The following is a 25,465-nucleotide window of genomic DNA, read 5'->3' as shown; positions in this document are numbered from 1 at the left end:
ACCGCTGCAGCCACCGTTGTGGGAGGAGCCGCGCCCCAAGAAAGCCGGAGACAGCCACAAGTGGAAGCCTCAGCCCTGGAGCTCCCACTTGCAGGAGCCACCCCTCCCCCGGTTATTGCCCGCCGCCCCCGCCGCCGCTATTACCAAAGAGAAGCCATGGGCACGAGGGGGCCGACTTTCAAAGCAACCTTTGCCGGCCTCCCGCGGGAGGGTGCCAATAGCCGCCACGGCGACAGGCAATAGCCAGGGGGGCGGCTTCTGCAAGTGGGAGCTTCAGGGCTGAAGCCTCAGCCTGGAGCTCCCACTTGCAGAAGCCACCCCCCCAGGGCTGGAGCTCTCACTTGCAGAAGCCGCCCCCCCCCAGCTATTGCCCGCCGCTGCCGCTGCTGCTATTAGCACTCCCGCCGCAGCTCACGACACCACAAGTGGAAGCCTCAGCCGCCCCCCCTCCCCGCTATTGCCCTCCTGCCGAGCCCCAAGCTAACCTGCTGCAAAGAAGGAAGGCACAAAAATGAAGGCGCGAAGAAGGAAGACACAAAAAGGAAGACACAAAGAAGAAAGCCAGGAAGAAGGACGCTCAGCTTCCGGTCTCGGAAGCTGAGCTTTGCGGCACACCTGATTGTGTCTCGCGGCACACTAGTGTGCCGCGGCACACCGGTTGAAAAACACTGTTCTAGAGTATGTAAGTTGGAAATTATATCCTATATTATGATGTATTCAAGACAACATTTGGTTATTGCTTGTATTTTAAATGTTATATAAAGAAATGTAAGAAATTCCAAATTATGAAACTACATGATGGCAAAGAGAGAGAAGATACGGGGAAATATTATTGCACTACCAATATTCCAATTTCCACTCCTCAGAAATTATTAAACGGCTTTTGCAGGTAAAGGCAGACTCAGCAGCTTTAGATCATCTTTGAATGGTGAAGCTGTGTTCTTAAGACAATCACATCTCTGAGATGGATACAATAAATAATTACTTTAATAGCCTGAATTGCTCCCATAGAAGAAGATAATGCAGTATTTGTGGAGAATAAGCTAGGAAGTAGCAAATAAGTACGAGAAACAACAGGTCTGAGTTCTTCTACTACATGTGTGCGCTGGAGCTGAAACACAGAAAGGGCACTGCGTGCTCTCCCATATGGCTTCGCCATCACGGGTATAGGGCATCTGGATTACATAAAAAAGACAAACCAGGGCAGTAGAAGAACTCAGCTAAGTTATCCATACAGCAAAAAGGAGCTGAAGAGAGAAGAAGCCCTAGAATCATACTGGCAGAAGTTTATGTCTATATTTGAAAAAGCAGCAATAGATCAAAAAGGCAGCAAACACAAAACTGGCTTAGAGTGACAACTTCTCATCGTCTCCAGTATAGCCATTATGAGGTAAGAAGAGTACAGTATGGGGCTGTTGCATTTGGTCTGATTATTCTAAACTGAATAATAATGATAAAGAATACCATGCATGAAGAATATCTCAGAAACCACAGATTTCTACAGCCACATAGAATCAGCATAGCACACAAGCCAACTAAAGCCCTTAAAAATGTACTAAACAAACTAAAAGAACCAGCAACCCCAGAAAAAAAAGAGTCATTTATAACATACAATGTAGGAACTGCAGCAACCACTATGTAGGGCAAACAGACAGAAGACAGGGAGAACACATCTGTGAAGACCAACTGGCAGTAAGAAGACATAACAAAAATTCTTTAATTTCACAACATACAGAAAAATTTAACTGTAGTTTTGATTGGGAAAATGTGACAATCCTAGTCCAAAAATGCCAGGGAATTTCTGGAAGCCTGGCACTCTGACAAATCAACCATTAAAAGACTCTCTAACACCACTCCCACCCACACAGACAGGCAAGACACCAGAATATAAATTGAGAGCAAACAGCGTTCCTTACTAGCACTGATTATGTTTCCTAGTTAACGATAATGAAATGCCTGCAGGAAAACAAGTGAACTCAGAGAGTACTATTTATTGATTAAAATCATTGACAAAATCATGATCAAAACACAGTTTAACTTGAAACAGTTTGCATCCTGTGATGATACTTTTAACACTTCATCTGTCCATCCCAGGTGCTTGGGAAGGACTTGATAAAAATAGATAAATAGATAAAAATACCAAGTTTAGTCTAAACAACAGTGGAATCAACCATGATTTTTTTTAAAAAAGTAAAACTATATACCTCCTGACTCTGAATGACTTTTGCTGGCTATATGTACAGTATAAATGACTGGTACATATAAAGACTGTGGCTCCCTAAAAATATGGCATTGGGGGGGGGGGGGATATGGACCATAGTGAGAACTATTGAATTAAAACCACCCTGCCGATTGGCACTAGGTTCATTCTTGACAGGTTTATGAAAGAAATATACAAAACAAATAACTGGTTCCTAAAATAAATCAAGGCTATATGGAAAAAATGGCAAGGCAGTTTGTATTTCACCATTACTCCTATTGCTAGATGTGTTTGTCTTTCTCTTGGGAAGTAAACATTAAAAATAAATCATAGAGGAGAAAAATATATAAACTACAATCCTATGTTTCCTGGAATTTCATAGCTTTGATCAGAAATTGCTTAGAATCTACTAACCAAATATGTGTTCTCAAGAAGAAAACCCACATGAGACTAATTTTTTTCCAGTCTGGGAAAATGCCCACAGAACTAATTGTACAGAAATTGGAAGAACAGTATCAACCTCATGTATTCAGTCATAGAAGAACAGATAAAATGTGTAAAAACTAATGTGAAATCTCTAAATAATTTAATGGTGCAAATATAATGTAACTCAGGGGTGGATTCCAACTTACCTTGCTGCCGGTTTATGTCCTCCCGTGCTATGTGGCTGTACCTCAGGGGCACGTGTATGCTTTGTATGCATGTGCATGCATAATATTTTTAAAAAACATGAAAAAAAAATTTTAAATTAGAAACAAAATGGTGAACACATGCACAGTGCCAGAAACTCGGCTTCAATTTTTTTTAAAAAGATGGTGGCACCCATGGATTGGCACCGACAGATCCGGTTCAGTGATATCATTGTGATGTCATCAGCGGGCTGCTTCCAGTTCAGGCGAACTGGTTCGAACCGGTCAGAACCCACCCCTGATGCAACTCTACTCCATGGAATACCCATCCACACAGAAACAGAACATCTGTAAAGCAATATCGCCGGTGCTAATGATTTTTTAAAGATATTAATTATGGTGTCTACATAGCTCTAGCACAGGTCTCTAACCTTGGCAACTTTAAGACTTGTGGACTTCAACTCCCAGAATTCCTCAGCCAGGAAAGCAAAGTCTTAAAGTTGCCAAGGTTGGAAACCTCTGTTATAGAGTACTAAAGCTGTTGAGAAATCCAAGAGGACTATCTAGATTGTACTCTTCTACCTCACTCTTATCAAAAAAAGAAAGTGGCAGTTTCTACCCCCAACCTGCCTTTAAACAGCACTGAAATGAATTCAGAAAAGTCAGAGTGAAAGAGTGAGGGTCATCTACGAGGTAGCTTGTATTTTATCTTCTGGGTTGTTTTTTTTAATGTGTAAGACAAAGCATTTTTGACTGAGATTTGGAGTTGCCAAGTTTTACATCATCAATGAAGAGAATGGAGTTCTTATAAACTGATTGCAAAGGTCATTTATGTAAAGTATGAAGAGTGTGGGTCCTAAAACGCTACCTTGGGGGACACTGCTGTTAACAAGTACAGGAATTGATAGGTGTTCCTTATTTTGGCTACTTGTTGCCTATTTGATAGGAACGCAGCTATCCACTTATGCACGGAACAAGAAATGCCATAAGATTTTAGTTTTAGAAGTAGTTTATCATGCACCACTGAATCAAAGGCTTTACAGAAGTCTATATAAATTGTGTCTATTGCTTTACCCTAGTAAAGTCTGTTTATTAATGAAACTAAACTTTTGAAGTAAATATAACTCAAAGAATTAATAAAATATTTAATTTTACAGGGTGTTCCAGGGCCACCTGGACCTCCAGGTGAAAAGGTAAGGCTGGCTTCTTTGGCACGTTTATTCAGTATAAATTATTTGGAAAAATAATCAAAGTACAAATATTTATTTAAATATTCTATAGCCTTGATGGACAAAACAATATAAATTAACTGAATAAGACTACAGAATAACAAAGTTGGAAAGGACCATGGAGGTTTCTAGTCCAACCCCCTGCTTAGGCAAGAAACCCTATATCAGTGAAGCTTTTTTGGTTTGTGTACCAAAAGGGCTGTTTGTGGGTATGCTAGCATGTGTGCCCATGCCCACAACTCTTCCCCCCATGCATGTGCACTCCCTTCCTCACATGCACACAGGCCTTTCTGAAGCCTGGTAGGTGAAAAAAATGCCTCAACAGATAAAACACATGTTCAGGAAAATGCACTTCCGATTTGCCGTTATGCTGTTTTTTGCATTCCAGGGGGTTCAGGGAAGCTTCCTGAAGCTCCAGAGTGCAGAAAACACCACAATGGGCAAATCAGATGTTTGGAAAACGCACTTCTGGTTTGCCCATTGCGCTGTTTTTTTGCATTCTAGGGCTTCAGGAAGCTTCCCTGAACCCTCCGGAGTGCAAGAAACAGCACAACAGCAAATCAGAAATGAGTTCTCCTGAACTTCCGGTTTGTCCGTTGGGGAATTTTTTTTTCTCTCCAGGACTTCAGGGAAGCTTCCCTGGAGCATCCAGAGGACAAAACAGCCTTTCCCAAGGTCGAAAATCAGCTGAAACATGGCAAAGTCTTGTGTGCCCTCTGATATGACTCTGCGTGCCACCTGCAGCATGCGTGCCATAGGTTCACCATCATGGCCCCATACCATTTCAGACAAATAGTTGTCCAATCTTTTCTTAAATTTCCAGTATCGGAGCACTCATAACTTCTAGAGCAGTGGCTCTCAACTTGGGGGTCGGGACCCCTTTGGGGGTCGAACGACCATTTCACAGGGGTTGCCTAAGACCATGGGAAAAAGACAAATTTCCCATTATATTAGGAACTAAAGCTTCTATTCTGGCGCCTTGGACCATATTTTTACTATCCGACCAATCAGGCATTTACAGTGGGGGTTTCCTTCTGACCTTCCTGCCAATCAGCTTAAAAGCTCTGTTGGGAGAATTGGCACTAGACTTATGGTTGGGGGTTACCACAACATGAGGAACTGTATTAAGGGGTGCGGCATTAGAAAGTTTGAGAACTACTGTTCTAGAGGCGACTTTTTCCACTGATGAATTGTTCTAACTGTTAGGAAAGTTCTACGTTGATTCTCTCCTTGATTAGTTTCCACCCATTGTTTCTTGTCCTGCCCTCCGTAGCTTTGGAGAATAGCTTGACTCTTCTTTGTGGAAGCCCTTGTGATATTGGAACACTGCTAGCATGTCCTTCTTTTAATTAAAGAGAACACTGCTAACTTGTCCTTCTTTTTATTAAAGAGGACATGCCCAATTCCAACAATCATTTGCACCAGTTGCGACCCTATTTGGACCGGGTGTTACTGCTCACAGTGACTCATGCCCTCATCACCTCGAGGCTCGACTACTGTAACGCTCTCCACATGGGGCTACCTTTGAAAAGTGTTCGGAAACATCAGTTCGTGCAGAATGCAGCTGCCAGAGCAATCATGGGCTTTCCTAAATATGCCCATGTTACACCAACACTCCGCAGTCTGCATTGGTTGCCGATCAATTTCCGGTCACAATTCAAAGTGTTAGTTATGACCTATAAAGCCCTTCATGGCACTGGACCATATTATCTCAGGGATCGTCTTCTGCTGCACGAATCCCAGCGACCAGTTAGGTCCCGAAGAGTGGGTCTTCTACGGGTCCCATCAACTAAACAATGCCACTTGGCGGGACCCAGGGGAAGAGCCTTCTCTGTGGCAGCCCCTGCCCTCTGAAACCAACTCCCCCCAGAGATTAGAATTGCCCCACCCTCCTTGCCTTTCGTAAGCTACTTAAAACTCACCTCTGCTGTCAGGCATGGGGGAACTTAGATACTTTTTCCCCCTAGGCCTTTACAACTTTATGCATGGTATGTCTGAATGTATGTTTGGTTTTTACTTTAATGGGTTTTTAATTGTTTTTACTATTGGATTATTGTGTATACTGTTTTATTATTGTTGTTAGCCGCCCCGAGTCTCCGGAGAGGGGCGGCATACAAATCCAATAAATCAAATCAAATAATTGTTTATATGCTTTAGCTTCCAGTGCCCTAATCATCTTTGTTGCTCTTATCTGCCATACTACATATAATCTGTGATCATAAATGCTAAAAAACAGACATGAAAAGAAACTGAATAGACATGTATAATCCAAGGCTGAGTACGCCTTTGTTTAAAAAAGATTTGTCTTGCCATGACTGCCTATTTTAAAAGGGTCAGTAACTCACTAATTTTGGGATGTGGTAAAGGAGGCAGCTAACACAATGCAAAGTAGCACCTGTAGTCACCCACTTTGTTCTTGAGAAGCAGAAGCTACTTTGCTTGACAAAGCAGATTTGAAATGGGGTTGTGATCAAAGCAAAGCATCCCTTTCGAAGCACTGAATGGTCCCATGGGAGTTCATAGGCCATAAGCTGCCAAAAGAAGGGTATTCGGAATCATCAAATTAGTGGAGGGGAGCTGCATCAGTTCCTGGTAGTACTGCAAATTTAACAATTACAATATACTTTTTAAAAGTAGGGATAAATATCTGATATTGACTCTTCTATAGTAATTAATTTCAATACAATGATAATTAAAAATGCAACTATGAAATATTTCTAAAACAAATATTTGCTGCTGTAATGCCATATTATTTTTATAAGAGTCATTTGAACTACAGCTTGAGCAGTGTGGTGACCTAGAAGGGGAACTCTCACCTCACAATCAGGAGGTTGTGAGTGTGATCCTGGGTAGTGGCAGATATTTATCTCTCTGAACCAGGGATGTCAAACTGAAGTCAAACAGGCTGAAGCTGGCCTATGGGGTGTTTGGATCTGACCTGCCTGGCCACCCTGGAAACAGCAAAGGACGGGCCTATGGTGCCTCTGCCAGTGAAAATGGAGCTGGCAAAACAAACTAAAAACAAAACAAAAGGAAAAATGTTCCCCTTTTGCATTTGAGCATGCAAGAGGGGACAGGAAAAGAGAAAGGGAAACCGGGAAGAAAAAGAAGAAAAGATCATGGGAATGAAAGGAAGGAAAATAAAGAAAGAAGGGAAGGAAGAAGAAAGGAGAATGAAAAGGGAGAGAGGGAGGGAGGGAAGAGGAAGGAAGGAAGGAAGGAAGGAAGGAAGGAAGGAAGGAAGGAAGGAAGGAAGGAAGGAAGGAAGGAAGGAAGGAGATTATAATGAGAGTGAGGGAGGTTCTGACAGAAGTCCTGCCTTAGCACTTTATCACCACAGGTGCCCCCCAACACAAGTGACATCAAGCTGGCCATGCCCATCCAAGCCATGCCTACCCTGGCCACGCCCACTCAGACATGTTCCTTCAGCCCACGCCTCCCCTCCCCCCCACCTCCACAAGGGCAAATCCAACCTTGATGCAGCCCTCAATGAAATCGAGTTTGATACCCCTGCTCTGGATGTAGAGCAAAAATATCTGCTGTGAGCTCCGCATAGGGATCAGGAAAGGCATCCGGACATTTAAATGCTCAGCTCCATTCAATTGCTTTGATTCCACTGTTACGCAAGGGATTACAGAGTCTTTGATTGAACCTGAGCTTGCTTTTGAAAAAGATATGAGTCTGATCCTATCTAATTAAGAAACCTGAGTATGAAAGATTCAGGATTTGCTTGTAGTGGAGTTTAAGGGTGACAGTGATGGCAGTTTAAGAGAAGATTAGGTACAGTCATAAAGAAAGGAGGATGTTAAACTTACTGATTCTGGTGGAGGCTATAACTTATCTCCAAGGTCAGATGAATCAGAAAAAGAGGAGAGAACTTTTGCCACCTTGGGTTTCCCAGAGGCATTTGCTGGCTTTGACATCAGCAGGAAAAGGACTCTGGGTTAAACCTGCAGAAGTGTTTTGTTGATTTAAAAAATGCTCTCAAAGTATATTTGTGAATAATAGTTACTTCAAAGGTGATTTTTATTTTATCAACTGCCTCTTGTTTGTATCACCAGGGTTATACGGGCTCGAGTATCACTGGTCCAGAGGGGGAAAAGGTAAGGTTGCTCTTTTGAAAGTTTTCAATATGGGCAATGTTGTTGGCTTCCCTGCAGACTCTAGGGGAGTGTTTCTCAACCCTGGGCGTTTGAAGATGGGTGGACTTCAACTCCCAGAATTCCCGAGCCAGCGTTCCTGGCTGGGGAATTCTGGGAGTTGAAGTCCAGCCATCTTCAAACACCCAAGGTTGAGAAACACTGCTCTAGGGTCCTTTATTTTACCTCTTGGTTAATCCCAGCCTCACTTACTGAAAGAAACTTACACAAATTAACAAAAAAAACTGTCATGGAATCCACTATTACTGAATGTTAGCCACATGAAAGTGTGTGTTTTTTTTAAATGTGCTTGAAAAACAGAGATAGCAGCATTTGACTGTCCATTGCCTTCATGGCTGTGGAGATTTGGTTATCTCTGAATGGTCAGTATGAGAGTGATTACAGAGTTACTATAACTAGAATTCGGCTGCACTATAAAACTCACTAAGCTGGGGGAGTCAAGCTTTTTCTATTGGATGTATAAATAGTTTTTAGGCCAATTGCTGTTGTGACTCTTCTTTAAAACATTGGGTTTATATCAAATTCTCAATTTTAATTACAGTAATGCCTGAGCAAAAGAAGGGTAAATTCTGGCAGCATTCTTTTTCTGAGAACAAGTTCTTAAAGTGTTTAATATATTCATAAACTATATCTGTTATGTATCCTCGGCGGATCTGATTGGGCAAACCCTCCCCTACGGCAATTGGTTGTTGTTGGGTAGCCGAGATTTGGGCGGGCATATTATAGTTATGTGATTGGATGTTCTGTCAGCAAGTTGTCAGCTTAAATAACCTGCCTAGTGAAGTGAAGTTTGAGTTCTGCCACCAAATTCAATAAACCTGTTCTTGCTGTTACCTGCTCTCCATGGGGGTTTTCTTCCGACTTATTACTGGCGACAAGGATGGGATTCGAACCCACGCAACACCTTTGTGCTTCTTCCTCATTATCATGAGTCAAGATGTCCACACAATTGACTTTTCCCCCTTTTAACCCTCAGGGGGAAACCTGGGACTCGTATGTCGCCCGTTTTGATTGCTTTTTGATTTCAAACAGGTACACAGAGATCTCGGGTGACCATAAACGGTCTTATTTTCTGGGATTTTGTGGGCCTGAAATGTTTGAAACTGCGAGGGCCATTTTTGCTCCCACTTCCATCCATGATGTTCCTTGGACGGAGTTTCTATCAACCCTCCAAAATCACTACGCCCCACCTCCATCCTGTTGTGCTAGCCGCTATAAGTTTTTTCACCACAGCCAGAACGAGGGGGAAACAGCCAATGACTTTGTGACAGCGTTACGCCGCACTGCCCTATACTGCGAATTCAATAATTTGGAGGATTATCTCCTCGATCGTCTGGTTTTCAGGGTGCGGGACGGCCGTCTTAAGCGCCATTTACTAGCAATCCAGGAGCTCACTTTTAAGTCGGCCCTGACCGAGGCACGGGTATTCGAGTTATCCACCCAGTCCTTGGTGGCCATGGACTCCCCTGTCAATGCCACAGCATCAGCCCCCAGCCCCGAGGTTTCCCACCTTCCCCAGGAGTTAGAAAGGGCTCTAGTCTTAGAAGAGGAGGTCTGCTGCCTCTCCACGGCCTGCGCTAGGGAGCCGGCTGAGGACTGGTCCCGTCCTCCTCCTACTCCATGGTGCGGCTGCGGTGGTGACCATTTCTACGCAAACTGCCCCTTTAAGGGTATAATCTGCCGTTGCTGTGGAAACTGGGGCCACCTTGCCAGGGTATGCAGATTGCGGCGGCAACCTCCTCCATCCTCCGCGTCGTCTGCGTCATCTTCATCGTTTTCGTCACGTGACCGGACTTCGGCGTCTCCTCGTTGGCCGCCCCGTGACGGCATCCCTCGTCGTTTTGACTGCGGGACCAACCCACCCGCTACCACTGTCATCCGCCAAACTTCGACTTCACCCACAGAGAAAATTGAATTTACTGTCTTTTGGGGCACTGCTTCATGCTTGATGCAGGTAGACACAGGGTCCGCTTATTCACTTGTCTCTTGGAGTACAGTGAAGCGTTGCTTTCCTTGTTTGTTTAAGTGCGACCTGCTCGCTTGCTCTACAGACCTTAGAGACTATCAAGGGACAGTAATCCTGATTATTGGTCAGGGGCATTTCCCAGTTCGTTACAAGGCATTCTCTGGAAAGTTGCCCCTTATTATGGTGGATGGACCATTTACGAGTTTACTGGGGCTGCACTGGTTTACTTCTCTGGGCCTTTTGGTTACTGGCATTAAAATGGTGGGGGAAGGTGGGTCGTTCCCCGATGTATTTGATGGGAAGTTGGGTTGCTACAAGGGCTCCCCTGTCACTTTTAGCCTTGACCGATCTGTTCTGCCAATCCGCCTTAAGCCCCGGCGGGTTCCTCTTGCCCTTCACCCAAAAGCGGATGCGGAATTAGATCATTTAATAGCCCAGGGGGTGCTGGAGCCTATTGATCAAGCCCCTTGGGAGATGCCAATCATCACTGCAATCAAGGCAGATGGTGGGATTCACATTTGTGGGGGCTACAAATGCTCGATTAACCGATCTTTAGCGCACCACGCATACCCAGTACCTGTGGTTCAACACCTGTTGCACTCGCTGGGCGACGGCATCATTTTTGCAAAGTTGGACCTGTCCCAGGCGTACCAACAGTTGCCTGTGGACCCCCAAGCCACAAATGCCCAAGCCATTACTAAGCACAGGGGGAGGTTTAAATGCCATCGCCTACAGTTTGCGTTGTCTACAGCCCCAGGTATTTTCCAGGCATTAATGGAGAGGTTACTTTATGGGGTCCCCGGAACCATGCCCTACTTTGACGATGTCTTGGTCTCAGCCCGTTCTGAGGCGGAGTTGCTTACAAGGGTTAAGTTGGTATTGTCCAAATTCCAGGAAGCAGGGTTAAAAATTAAGGCCCATAAGTGTAAGTTTGGAGTTCCACAGGTTGAATTCTTAGGTTTTATTATTGATGCCGTGGGTATTCACCCCACGCCAGAGAAGACGGCTGCCATGCAGAATGCTCCCACTCCTCAGTCTAAGGCAGAATTACAAGCTTTCCTAGGCCTTCTCAATTTTTACTCTGTGTTCATTCCCCACAAAGCGTCTTTGGCTGAACCCCTCCACTGCCTCCTGGATAAGAATGCCAGGTGGTTTGGGGGTCCGCGGGAAGCAGCCACTTTTACAGCCGTTAAAGGTGCACTAACATCCACTGCTGTTTTGGCTCAATACTCACCTCATCTCCCACTCGTTCTTACTTGTGATGCCTCCCCATTCGGTGTTGGTGCAGTGTTAAGCCACAGGCTGCCCAACAGGTCTGAGGTACCCATCTCATTTTTCTCTGCACGCTGGCTAAAGCCGAGCGGAATTTTGGCCACATTGACCGTGAGGCCCTGGCCCTTATTGCAGGTGTCCGCTGCTTCCACAACTATCTGTATGGCCGGTCATTTGACCTGGTCACGGATCACCAGCCACTTCTGGGCCTTATGTCAGGTGACTGCCAAAACTCGGCGGTCTTATCCCCTTGAATGGCTTGATGGATCATTTTTCTGGCCAACTATTCTTACCATCTACTTTACCACCCAGGGCGTTATATTGCCCATGCAGATGCTCTCAGCCGTTGCCCATTGCCCATTGTTTTGGATGACCCTGCTCCCGCTTCCACCGTCCTAGCTATTACTGATGACCAACTGGCCTTATTGGCCATGGCAGTTGCCCACGAATCTCAGCGGGATATCTGTTGTCCTTTCATGGGTTTTACGAGGCTGGCCACCAAGAGTAGCAGCTCCAGAATTAATTCCTTATTTTCATTGCCGCTCAGAGCTGTCGGTTGTGCATGGGTGCCTACTTCGTGGCAACCATGTGGTTATTCCCCAGGTACTTCACAAGCGGGTACTCTCCCTTCTCCATAAAGGACACCCCGGGATGGTCCGCATGAAAGCCCTGGCCTGGGGCTACATTTGTTGGCCGGGCCTGGACAAGCAAGTCAAGCATAGGGTGGCTTCATGTGCCAGTTGCCAAGAATCATGGCCAATGCCCCCTCGGGCAGTTCCCCTGTCATGGGAGCTACCGGTGGGGCCATGGTCCTGGATTCATATCGATCTGGCCGGCCCATTTCAGGGGCAGTCTTTCTTAATAGTTGTGGATGCTCACTCACGTTGGCTTGAGGTCAGCATCTTGACCTCTACCAAATCCCAGGCAGTCCAGGAATCCCTCATGGCCTTATTTGCCACTCACGGGTACCCAGATGTATTAGTTTCTGACAACAGCCCTCAGTTTGTTTCCGTGGTGTTTGAAACCTTTTTAGCAGAAGCCGGCATCTGTCATGCCTTAACAGCTCCCTGGCACCCCGCTTCTAATGGTCAGGTAGAACGGATGGTGTGTTCCATGAAGGAAGCTCTCCTGAGAATGACCCAGGGCAGTTGGAAGCAGAATTGCTATTTAACCAGCACTCAACGCCCTGCGTCTCCACAGGGAAATCACCAGCGGAACTCCTTCTAGGCCGTAAACTCCATATCGTTTTGGACCGCCTTAACCCAGCCTATTCACAGGAGCCCCATGGCCGGCTCCCTCTCCCCGGGGAATGTGCCCGGGGGATTTGGTTTACGCCCACGCATACTCAGGGGAGCAAAACTGGATACCGGGAACGGTATCTGTGGAAAGGGGGCCATGCTCCTAGGACGTCACCTTGTCAGATGGGCGATGTTGGCGCCGGCACATTGATCAGCTCCGCCCACGCTGCCCACCTAGTGACTGCCCACACAGCACGGCCCCTCCCTTAGTCACCTCTGAATCTAGTTCCCAGGATGTGGCACCGCCCAGTGTTTCCGAAAATCTTTGCCCGTCGCCGACTCCTGAAATGTTCCCTATGGTTCCCATAACATCAGGTGAGAACCCCAGTCATTCTGTGTCATTGCCTGGACCAATCAATTCCCCTCCACTGGCCGCAGGACCCCAGGGTGGTACCTGGGAGGAAGTGTCTCTGCGGTGCTCGGGAAGGCATCGGCGGCCACCAGGGTATCTCCAAGACTACGTATGTGCTAACATAAGGGGGGAGGAGTGTTATGTATCCTCGGCGGATCTGATTGGGTAAACCCTCCCCTACGGCCATTGGTTGTTGTTGGGTAGCCGAGATTTGGGCGGGCATATTATAGTTATGTGATTGGATGTTCTGTCAGCAAGTTGTCAGCTTAAATAACCTGCCTAGTGAAGTGAAGTTTGAGTTTTGCCACCGAATTCAATAAACCTGTTCTTGCTGTTACCTGCTCTCCATGGGGGGTTTTCTTCCGACTTATTAATATCAACATAGGGGTTAAGCGGGGCGGCATACAAATCTAATAAATAATAATAATAATAAAAATCAAAAGTATTCTAAACAGCTCCAAAAAGATGTTCAAACTGACTAAATTGTCAGCCAAATGACAAATGCAGTTCAGTTTAAATAAACATAAACTGATGGATATTATAAACCCCCTAAGTTCACATGTATACATTCTGCATATTAAAAAATCATAGAAGAGAGCCATCAAAATAATCAAGGAGCTCAAGCAAAATGTTCACATCAAAGCTGCTAAGGGGAGAAAGATTTGATGATGTGCATGCTACCATGGAGCATAAAAATAGTGGGCATGGAAAAATACTCTTCAAAATGCTACAGCTAGCAACAATCTAAGAAAGATTGAAAACCTCTATTACCTGCATGCACAGGCGTACACATGTACATACATGAACATGATCTTAGCCAAAAGGCCAAGAAGCCAAAGAAATGATTTCCTCATGTGTCACTGAAGTGGATATGATTTAGATGTTGTTTCCTGAGGGCTTGAAGGCTGAAATAAGTTTTAACTTTTGGGGGGGAGAGAGATTCAATGATTTTGAAGCAATGAAAGGCATGTCTTTAAGATTCTGTGATGTTTAAAATACAAAATTTCCATTACATCTTGTGTCAATATGATTTTTTTCCTCTGTATCCATTAAACTTAATTACCTAATGTGTTTCAGAATTCGGAATACCCGTGAAATTACATTTGACTACTTAGTTGTATTGCTTTTGGAGAAAAGTATTGACCCATTATATAGTTTCTAATATTGAAACATCTGTCTACATTTGTGGGATCATCTGAGAGAGCTGATATACAAACTCTATGTGAATCAATTGTTGCATAAAATACAATATATTTCAGAGAACCTTTAGAAAATCATTACAGATTCATTATTTATGGAGATTGCATTGACTTTCATTGTGTTATCCCCTGAAATGATGGGATTGGACAGAGATTATTTAATCTTTAATGAATACATTTGCTTGAAGAAGATTAGCTTAAAAGCAAAGCAATGCAACATTTGAAACAAACAGAGTTTTTAAAATGATGTACTTCCCCACGTTTTTAAAACTGTGGTAAGTAAACTGCAATGCCTTTTGCTGATTCATTTGCCAATTTGTTTATTGGGGATATTTGCAGGGTGAGCGTGGTCTTACAGGTCCCCCTGGTCCCCAAGGAACAGATGGCCACTATCACGAGAAAGGGACCATCGTCATACAAGGAGACAAAGTAAATATGAACTTCTTATTTTTCTTAATTACACTGCTTTTAGAAGATGCCACATATGATGAGGATTAATGACAAAATAAAAGTTTAAATAAACAATGTGAACACCATCCATTTTCTATATATTTTAATTTGTCGATTATCTCTCAAACACGTGCATTTTTTCAACTTGTTCACTGCCATCATCTTTTAAGACAAATCTATTTATTTATTCATTCTTTCATTCATTCATTCATTCATTTATTCACTCATTCATTCATTCATTCATTCAATTTTTTATGCCGCCCTTCTCCTTAAACTCAGAGCGGCTTACAACATGTTAGCAATAGCACTCTTTAACAGAGCCAGCATACTGCCCCCACAATCCGGGTCCCCATTTTATCCACCTTGGAAGGATGGAAGGCTGAGTCAACCTTGAGCCGGTGATGAGATTTGAACCACTGATCTGCAGACCTAGCAGTCAGCTTTAGTGGCCTGCAGTACTGCACTCTACCACTGTGCCACCTCGGCTCATTGGGCTTTATAAAATAAGTAAGGCATTATAAAACCATAGTACAGATTAAAACCAACAAAACTGATATCTATTAAGTGTCTAAATCTGTTACTATATTGCAAAGTAAAAAAGGATTTCCCCACTTTATGTTCAGCTTCAAAAGGGATTTTAGATTTAATTCTGCTCTGAAGTTGCTCAGAATGTTATCCTAAGGGTTTCAGAATCTTACATTTAACAGTTTATAATAAGCAGACATGTTGTACAGTTGAGATTTTCGGGGATGGGGGAGGCATAAATCTATGCTTCTCTAGATTTGGAAATTGCGTTTTGTAGACATCAGTGGTCCTCTGTTGTAGTAATTGGCTGTGTGTTTTTTTTTTATTCTAATAGGGTGATCCTGGTGAAAAAGGTGAAGATGGCTTTCAAGTAAGTATAAATCTTTTATGATCTTGGGGCAAAAAAAGGTTTCACACATCAAAGTAATTAACAAATACAGAAAAAAGAAACAAAACTTCAGGTCCCCTAAAATGCAAAAAGAATAAAAACATTCCCTGGGAAAATGGAAAAGGAAAAACAAGGGTTGGAAATTTATCTCAGGAACAAAAACTCCAAAACCAGATGGCTTAAAAATCCTCTTATTTGCTTCTCCGTTTAAATAAAACAAAACAAACAAACTAGCAAAAATAATTCAATTTCAATTGTTGACTCACCATATATATATCAGCAATCTATTGCTGCAGGGTAAGTATAGATTCATCCTTCTGATATTGTATGAAAATATTTTTATCCTGTCCCTATGCAGAAAAATGCCACAGTTCTGAAGTCTTGATAGATTCCATGTGTTGGGAACATTAGCCAAACAAAATATTTGTGTTCTTAACTAACAGTGATCAAGCTAAGGTCATGTTAACAACTGTTTTAATTCCAGCCTCAAATGTTGCAATAGTAGGACAAGTTTAAACTATATGAAAGAATATTGCAAATTCTGAATAATAGCATGCAAACCTCATTAAACATTTTCTAAAGTATCCCATATCCATAAAACAGAATTTTCAGTTTTATTGGTCTAATTTTAATGGTCAAAAGAAATGAATTGAACATTCTTTAATGGGAGCTTATTATTCTAAAGTTTGTGTAATTAACCAATGCCAATTTCATAAATTTCTTTCAGCTTCTTGTCATAAAAAAAGGATTCCATTTTAGGAACTTGAAATAAATATTTCAAGGGCTCTAGTGGTCATGGAGCTTTAAAGGGAGTGATGCTTCAGAAGGAAATAACCCAAATAAAAATCAAACTTTAATTTTAAATTCTACAACAGTTATTTAAAAAGCTTTTTCTAAACATAGTTGTTTTTATCTAGTCGTTCTATCAGTCTCTGGTTGTCTGTCCATCATTATTAAGGGCAAATATCAAAATAATCCCAGAACAAAGCAGGATATCTGTACTTCCTTGGTCACAAAATAGTTTCAAGTTGAGTTCACATTAGGTTGAATTCTGAAATTCTATATTTCAATCAATAATTAAAATTTAACTTTAAAGTTAATAACAACAGCTTTATTATTGTCAGTAATATTATTGTCAGTAATCAATTAATGAAAATGCCCTTTAGTTAATTAAGAGGGGTTATAAATAGAAAATAAAACCAAAACCCCAAAAGAAGCATTAACCATCACTAAAAAAGTTTTGCTACATGATTCACTGAAGATGTTAGAAAAGTGAAATCATCAATACACAGTAGCCACGACTGCATACCATCTGTTTTCTGGTTGCCTACCAGTTGTTTCCTTGCCAAAGGTTCCGTAGTAAAATAAAGTGAGGGTCATTCCCAATAACTGAAGAGGTTTCCTGGAAACAACAGTATCAATGACTGTAATGTGGATGATCAATAATGAGACTAAAGAATCATCAGAATCATGAGAATCTGTGGATTCTGAGCATCTTAATTGGTCCTCCAGCTTCATAGACAACATTAGCTATACAAGTAGAAATCTCACTACTGATTACTTGATTACTTCCAAGCCATCTGTAATGTGAGAATAAAATTGCAAGACAGAAGAGAGTCACAGTCTAGACAACTCAAAAATCTGAGTCCTCGGGAGAAATGGGAATAGAGAAAGTTTCTCAGAGGTGTCAACCCTCCTAAGTAGATCAGATAGAAAACAAAAGCAGATCAGCTCATTCTACTTTATTATAAGCCTACATCAACCAAATCTTGCAAATCTGAAAATACAAATCTGCCCACACTTTTAAGAGACTGACCAATCAGGGTGGGTGCTTCCTAAATTTCTTTTCCTGACCCTTAAGCTACTGGGCATGCCTTCTTTGTTCCCTGAGGAGTATCTCTTCTAGGAACCCCTCAATATAATTCCCCCAGTTTGCAAAATTGTGTTAGTGTAAACTTACAATAAAGGTTAAGTTGTATTTAGTTCTCTTTATTTTGGTTTCCTGCCTGGACTACCTTGCATGGCCTATCTCATATTAGCTATAAAATCTTGAGCCAGACTGTGGGAGTGATTGTTTCATGACAGCCTTAGGATTTCCCATACTTCTCATACTAGAGAACTTTTGCCATTTCAAGCAGGAAATAAATTGATCAGTGGAGAGAATACCAATAACATTGCTGCTCTGGTTCTGCAACCCAGCACTAGGTAAACTGTTCATAACAAACCAGCCAATGACTGATTTCGTGGTGAAACAATTAGAATACTGATTACTTAAACCCTGCACCAGGGATTCATACACTGGTGCTTTGTCAAATATTGGAGGAGGCACAGCTGGGTCATAATTTGCAGCTCTCCAATGCAGGTTTCAAAGGTGCAAACTGGATTGACCTTTTCATCTATTATCATATCAAAGAGAGGGTGCTATGTTGAACTGATCTGGCATTGACTAATAATTCCAAGAGGTGAGAGATCAGATTAGCATGGCAACTGTTGCTGATGGGAAATTGCAGTACAAGAAGCAACCACCAGACATTCATATCTTTTTTCTTTGATCATCTGATCCTGCTGGCTTTCTCACAGATTTTCTAAAGAATGTATATTGGAACTCTCCCTCTTGCAACTTTTTAGCCAAGCACATGTTTCCATCAGGACCAGAAATCCCGCTCAAGATACTAGCACAATCAAGGATTCACTGTGTGTGGTCTTAGGCAACAAAGTAGAAAACAAGTACAGTGTATACTGCGCAAATATGTATAAAAGAAACCTGACTAGGAACTCTTCTCCAACAATCCATCTTCTCTACTTCTACAACTATTCCTTTGTAATGCCATCCCTGAACTCTTATACTAGGTCACTGTTACTCAATCTAAGCAACTTTGTGTAGATTTCTACTCCCAGAATTCTCCAACCAGCATCAGGTCCACATGTCTTAAAGTTGCTAAGGTAAAGAAATACTGTTCTAGGTGAATCTTCCCCAAAGCTAGCTTCTGCCTCTTCTGCCTCTCATCCAAACAAGATCCTTATGTTGAACAAATTTGAACAGAACAAGATGCAGAAGGATCCTTGCTCTGAAAATTAAATTGAAGATGCAAATTGGAAATGGACAAATACTGCAGGATTAATGTCAGGAGCGCTTTGTGGAATAGCATTCCTCTTGCGTGTCCCACTAGCTTATTTGTGTTCACACCTCCATGGATAATATATATATATCCAGTATTGTCTCACTCTACTTAATAGGGTAGTGAGAACCCCAACAGGCCTCTCTCATATTCTGTATTCTCTAAAAAGAGGATATTTATTTATTTATTTTATTTATTACTTGGATTTGTATGCCGCCCCTCTCCGAAGACTGCTTCTATTAAATACTTTTGAAAAAAGTACTGATAAAAAAAATCCATAAAACCTATTACAAGAAAAAATGCATTTCCTCCTCCCTTGTGAAGCAGACACATAACTTGTAAATTTTCTATAACACTACTTACCCTACAAACCTACCCTGACATCTATTTAATATATGAAAATATAGTTAACAGGTAAAAACAATAACTAAATGAAACATCCAAACCCTCTGCCAACAATCCATTTATTGCATTTCACTCTCAGAAAGTCCACAATAGCTTCTACTATAAGTCACTACAATATTTGCCTTTGGTCCATCCAAGATCAAATATCAATCAATCAATCAATCAATCAATCAATCACTGTTTATACTTTATATAAATGACTGTGATCAGATTAAGCAACTGTGTTCTCTTCATTGATGACGTAAAACTATTCAAAACTACCAACAGTGCTGATGCCCTACGAAAAGACCTTGTCTATGTGTCAGAATGGTCAAACAATTGGCAACTCCAAATCTCTACCAACAAATGCTCTCTCTTACACATTGGCAAAAAAAGAGCGAGAGAGATCAAAACACAAAATAGAAACTGGATGGATACGGCCTCATAGATGACCCTCACTCTGTCAAGAACCTAATTGCCAGAGCTCACTCTAACAGCATTGCAAAAATGGCATTAAGAGGTGTTAACCTAATCTTAGGTGGCTTCTTCTCCAGTAATATTAAACTGTAAACTAGGGCATACAAAACCTTTGCTAGACCAATTCTTGAATGCAGCTCATCTGTCTGCATATCAGACATTAATACAATTGAGCGAGTCCAAAGATATTTCACAAGAAGAGTCCTCCACTCCTCTAATCGCATACTTTATGCCACCAGACTTGAAATTTTAGGCTTAGACAACTTAGAACTTTGCAGTCTTTGATCTGACCTAAGCACATTTCAAAAATTTTCTAGTACAAAGAATACTTCAACTTCAACCACAACAATACATGAGCACATAGTAGATACAATCTTATGGTAAACTGCACCAAACTTGATTGCAGAAAATACAACTTTAGTAAGAATCGTTAATGACTAGAATGCACTACATGACTGTGGTTTCTTCCCAAAATCCCCAAAACATTACCCTTAGATTGTCTACTATCTGCTTCACCCCATTTCTTAAAGATCTTTAAGGGACATTCATAAGTGCACCAGCATGCCTACCATCTTTGTCCTAATATTCCCTTTTATTTGTATACATTTCATGTATTCATAGCTATGTTTATACTTATATCTGTTATCTAATACATGCTTGATTGACTTACTGACTGACTGACTGACTAAATAAATAAATAAATAAATAAATAAAGAAGTAAACAAACAAACAAACAAACAAGGTTATTCCTCTGCTGAAGCAGGACACCCTATACTATTTCAGACAACTGACTGTCCAGTTCCTTCTTAAAAACCTTCTTAAAAGTATCTTCAATTGATTCTTAATAGTAAGCCTTTTCTTTAAAATATTAAACAGGATCTTTTCCAACAAATGGATTTTATTCCACAAAATCATAAGTCTTTGTTGTGTATATCTCCATTTGTTGTACAAAAAAAGTATCCTATTAATTGTAAGATAACATCTGCTAACATTTGTTTTCCAATTGGGTATAATAAAACCATTCCCTAATTTCCCTCAGACTGCTTAAAAAAGTCAAGTTCATCACTGGTTTTTCTGTCAATTTTGAATTGTTAGAATTCATACCTTTCTCAGAGTCCTGTACACAACTTGTATTTTCCCAGTCAGCTTTATCTTTTAGGGCTGTGAGCAGCAAGTTACATTCCAAATCCATCTGGTTGTAAATCTTGTCCTAGTGCTCTTAATTGCATCTTCTAAAATCATTGTAACTTTATCAAGCTTTTTATCCAAATTTTCAAGCTGAGCTTGTAAGTTTACAATATTCTTTCTGCCTAGCTTTTCCAATAAACTTTGCCTTGATATATTGGTTGCATTTTGACTATATTTTGATATGGTCCAAAATATTTCACTAGTAAAACTTTTACAGCTGGAACCTTATAAACAGCTCCTCTCAAAGAACCTTAAAAAGAATCCAATAGGAGGTTAAATTAAATTAGCATTCAACTGGTAGATTAGTATTTGAAAGCAAAAATTAGAAGAAAGAAAAATATACAGTGGTACTTCTACTTAAGAATGCCTCTACTTAAGAACTTTTCTAGATAAGAACCGGGTGTTCAAGATTTTTTTGCCTCTACTTAAGAATCATTTTCTACTTAAGAACCCGAGCCCGGAAAAACTTCCCAGGAAATTTGAGAGCGGCACAAAGGCCCTGCCAGTTTCCTGCCATTCCCCCTTTAATCCCGGCCATCTGGGCTGCCAGAGGAGCCTTTTGGTGGTACTTAAGGAGGCTTTGGCAGTCCAGAGCGAACGGAGCATTTTCCTTTCTCTGGGCGCTTGGAGAGGGAATAAACCTCTGCTAGCACCCAGAGAAAAAAACCGCTCCCTTCGCTCTGGGCAGCTGAGGAGTCACCACAGCGAAGGAAAAGTGCCGGCTACAAAGCGAGCGAGTGAGAGCAGAGGGGAGCCCTTCAGCATGGGAAGGAAGAGGCAGCAGGTAGCAGCAGCAGCAGCCAGTGTATGGGAGGCAGTGCATGGGAGGCAGCCTCGCGCCGGGTGTATTGGAAGCGCATGCTCCTCCTTGCCGCCTCAGAGTCCCTCTTTTTTTTTTAAAGCCTTAAGGTTTTGGATTTTTTTTATTCCCTTCATCTCACCTTCTTCCTTCGGCAGCGACTCTCCTCCTCCTCTTCTTCCTCCTCCTCCCACCCAAATTCCGAGCTTTTATTTCTATCCTAATGGGTTTGCACGCATTATTTGCTTTTACATTGATTCCTATGGGAAAAATTGCTTCTAGTTAAGAACGTTTCTAGTTAAGAACCTGGTCATGGAACGAATTAAGTTCTTAAGTAGAGGTACCACTGCATATCAAAAAATGCAGTTAAAACCCATGTGTTCTTAAAAGCAATGGAAAAGAAAAGATGGAGATTTGACTCCCTGACCACTTCCATTTAGAATTACTACCTTCCAGATCCTCTTCTCAGGCAGGCCCATGGTTGTCTAAGAGTCGTCATGTTCAAAGTAGTGCAAAATATGGATTTTGTCCATGGAACTTAAACTGAAATTTTAATTAACTATATTAACTCATGTAAAATATCTGCCATCTTTTAAAAGGGGCCACCAGGCCAGAGCATCAAAGGGGAAAAAGGTGAAACTGGGAAACCTGGTCCACGGGTATGTACAGTTTTTTGTTTTTTGTTTTGCTTATCTAGCCATTTGGGTACTTTAGGGAATTCCACAAATGGAATTTATTTCTTATTGAAATTGTGCCTTGCCTTTAGAGGACTTTGCAATTTCCTATTTTTTTATTTTTATTTTGCTATTTTAAAATTAATTCTGTAATGACTGAAGGGTTGAACATATATTTCCAGGTTGGGGTTTCATGTGGGGTGTTTTTGCTTTCATGGCTGAAGTTCTTTTGTTACGGTCCCATTGAATTTTTCATTCAGAAAGGAGCCATAGAAGAATGTATTAAAGAGCACAACATATATTAAATGAAATAGCCACAAATTTCACAGGGGTGCCTGAAAAGGTCTTCACCAGCGTTATGTCTCATGTAAGCTATTTGTTGTAGGCTTGTGTTTTGTGAAGTTGCAAGGTAGTAAAGAAAAAACATTGCTTTCCACCAGTGATGATGTCCTATGGCCAGTGAAGAGCTACCAAAATTTTTACTACCACACTATGAGCGTGGCTTATGCATTTTCTTTCAATGCAAATTGGGTGCTATGGGGTGGAGCTCCATTTTCGCTACCCCACAGCGTTCCCTCCTGTCCAGGCAGTCGTCCACCCCTGCCTATGGGTACGGTCAGATACACAGAACCAGTAGAAAAGAAATTATTTTTTTTTCTTTTTCCCCCTTCTGGGCTATGGATATGTTTTTCCTATTGCAGTAAATGAAGTTAAATGTTTATAATTTTAAAAAAAACTGTGTGTGCATGTGTTTGTGTACATACATATGCAGTTTATATAGTAGATAATGTATATTTTTGTGTGCCTATGTGTAGGGAAATTTGAGGCTTTGAGGTGAGGAGAGGCCAAGCACTCTAACCCTAACTCAAACCCTTCACATGAGTGATGTCAAGTTGGCCATCTTTAAGCCAGTCACATAACCTTTAAGCGATCCCCAGTCACATGATCGTCAAGCCACTCCCATCTGGTCACATGGCTGGCAAAGTCTTCAGCAATGCTGAAGTGCCTCCTGTCTGTCTGCATTTGAGTGCTTCGTCTGACTTGTGTGCACATCCATTTCAGGCATAAGGAGTTGTCAGGTAGAAGTTTGCAAAGCAGCTTTGTGAGCTTTGCAGAAGATTCAGTTGGTTTCAGGGATCTAAGGGAGATGTTTTATTCCTCCCCTTAAATATTTTTATTTGTTACTATGACCAAAACTATTTGAATGATTTTTTTAAAAAAATGTGGGCAAATGGTGACTTGATCACTCAGTTTTGTCTTTTCCTTGGAAAAATTGCAAAAATTTTATATTATGCTATAAACTTCACTGATAATCAAAAGAGGATTAAAGAATTTTAAGGCCAGACCCTGAAGGCACCCTGCACAATTTCCCCTGCATCAGCCTGCTAGGTCCCACTGAATCTCCAATACTCTGCAATGGCAAAAGGGCTGCTCAAACTTTAATATACACTTTGCTGAAATCGGTGGAAGGTTTTTTTTTTGTTGTTATTTGTTACTAATAGGGAATGGCTGAAAGGAAGTCTTAGTTGGGAAAAGAAAAATGGCCAGCCATTCAAAAACTGGAACTTTCTTTAAAAAACCCTATTTCTTGCTAACTGCAATGGGTTGCAGAATGGTGACTCTTGATATCAGCTGGAAAGGCTTGAAAGTGTGTGAATAGAAAGTGTGTGCCTTTACAACTGCAGTGACAGTCTGTTACACAATCCAGCAGAAGTGAAGGAGTAAGTGTACATGTGGCTGTGGAAAAGTGTCCTAAGCTGCATATTCTGCTAGACATAGAACGGCCCATAGTTCTAACTCTGGTAAGATATACTATATGTGTATTTCAGGGGGTATTTCACAAATTTTCACATCAAAGTGTCTCAGACACTCTTTTCCAAACAACATTTCCCAGATCTGTGAGGACAGACCAAATAGGTGAAAGAAGGATATTTATGTGAATAAATAGGAAGTTGTCCAGAAGTTTATTAGGATGTTGGCAATATCAAGCGAGGTGACTTGGATTAGTCTTAGTCCCGTTGTATGGAATGAGTTTGACTCTATGACCCCTGATGAAGTGGACAAGGCCATAGCAGCGATGAGCACCTCCACTTGTTTGTTGGACCTGTGTCCCTCTTGGCTGGTTTTGGCCAGTAGGAAGGTGACACGAGGCTGGCTCCAGGTGTTAGTCAACGCTTCTTTGAGTGAGAGGTCCTTTCTGCAATGTTTAAAGGAAGCGGTTGTGAGACCCCTCCTCAAGAAGCCTTCCCCAGACCCAGCCTCAATGTGGAGAAAGTGGTGGCACTCCAACTCCTATGGACCTTGGAAAAAGCAAATTACCTAGACACATTTCAGTCTGGCTTCAAAACCAGTTACAGCACAGCACTGTGTCCATGCTGATGGATGATCTCTGGCAGGCCTGGGATAGTGGTCACTCCTCTATTCTGGTGCTACTTGACCTCTCAGCAGCTTTCAATACCATCGATCATGATATCCTTCTGCGATGGCAGAGCGGTTGGGAGAGAGAGGCATCGTTTTATGGTGGTTCTCCTCCTACCTCTCTGTCTGATTGCAGTCAGTGTTAGTGGGAGGACAGAGGTCGGCCCCTAGGCCCCTTCTATGTTGGATGCCTCAGGAGTCATTCCTCTCTCCTCTCCTATTTAATATCTACATGAAACTGCTGGGTGAGAACACCCGATGGCATGGGGTGAGTTACCAACAATATGCTGATGATACTCAGCTGTATATCTCCACCCCATGTCAGTTCAGTGAAACGGTGGAAGTGATGTGCCAGTTGTCTTGAAGCCATTAGGGTCTGGATGAGAATTAACAGGTTAAAACTCAACTCTGACAAAACTGAGTGGCTGTGGGTCTTTTCTCCTAAAGGCAATACCATCTGCCCGTCTTTGATGTCCTCCTAGATCCACAGCTGAGGCTAGAGCAACATCTCTCAGCTGTGGCTAAGGGGTTTTTGCACAAGTCAATCTTGGCTACCAGTTGCGGCCCTACCTTGACCAGGAGTCACTCACGCCCTCATCACCTCTTGTCTTGACTATTGCACTGTGCTCTACATGGGGCTACCCTTCAAGAGTGTTCAGAGACTTCAGCTGGTGCAAAATGCAAAATGCAACGGCGCGTGCAATAATGGGTGTACTTTGGTACACCCGTATTACTTCA

At 42.0% G+C, this 25,465-nt stretch overlaps 1 protein-coding gene across 2 annotated transcripts in view; it reads left to right on the top strand.

Annotated features, from left to right (window-relative positions):
- COL4A1 (collagen type IV alpha 1 chain) overlaps window positions 1–25,465 on the top strand; it is a 174,252-nt gene that overhangs the window by 59,798 nt on the left and 88,989 nt on the right. For both annotated transcript variants that reach the window (XM_070732374.1, XM_070732375.1), the window contains 5 exons: window positions 3,987–4,022; window positions 8,120–8,161; window positions 14,645–14,734; window positions 15,615–15,650; window positions 22,235–22,294. In XM_070732374.1, coding sequence (XP_070588475.1) covers window positions 3,987–4,022; window positions 8,120–8,161; window positions 14,645–14,734; window positions 15,615–15,650; window positions 22,235–22,294 — 264 coding nt within the window. The remainder of the gene's footprint in view (window positions 1–3,986; window positions 4,023–8,119; window positions 8,162–14,644; window positions 14,735–15,614; window positions 15,651–22,234; window positions 22,295–25,465) is intronic.

This window comes from Erythrolamprus reginae, chromosome 1 (assembly GCF_031021105.1).
Source record: "Erythrolamprus reginae isolate rEryReg1 chromosome 1, rEryReg1.hap1, whole genome shotgun sequence".
Taxonomy (NCBI): domain Eukaryota; kingdom Metazoa; phylum Chordata; class Lepidosauria; order Squamata; family Dipsadidae; genus Erythrolamprus; species Erythrolamprus reginae.
Note: the sequence above shows the minus strand (reverse complement) of the source record. Positions and strands in the feature narration are given on the sequence as shown.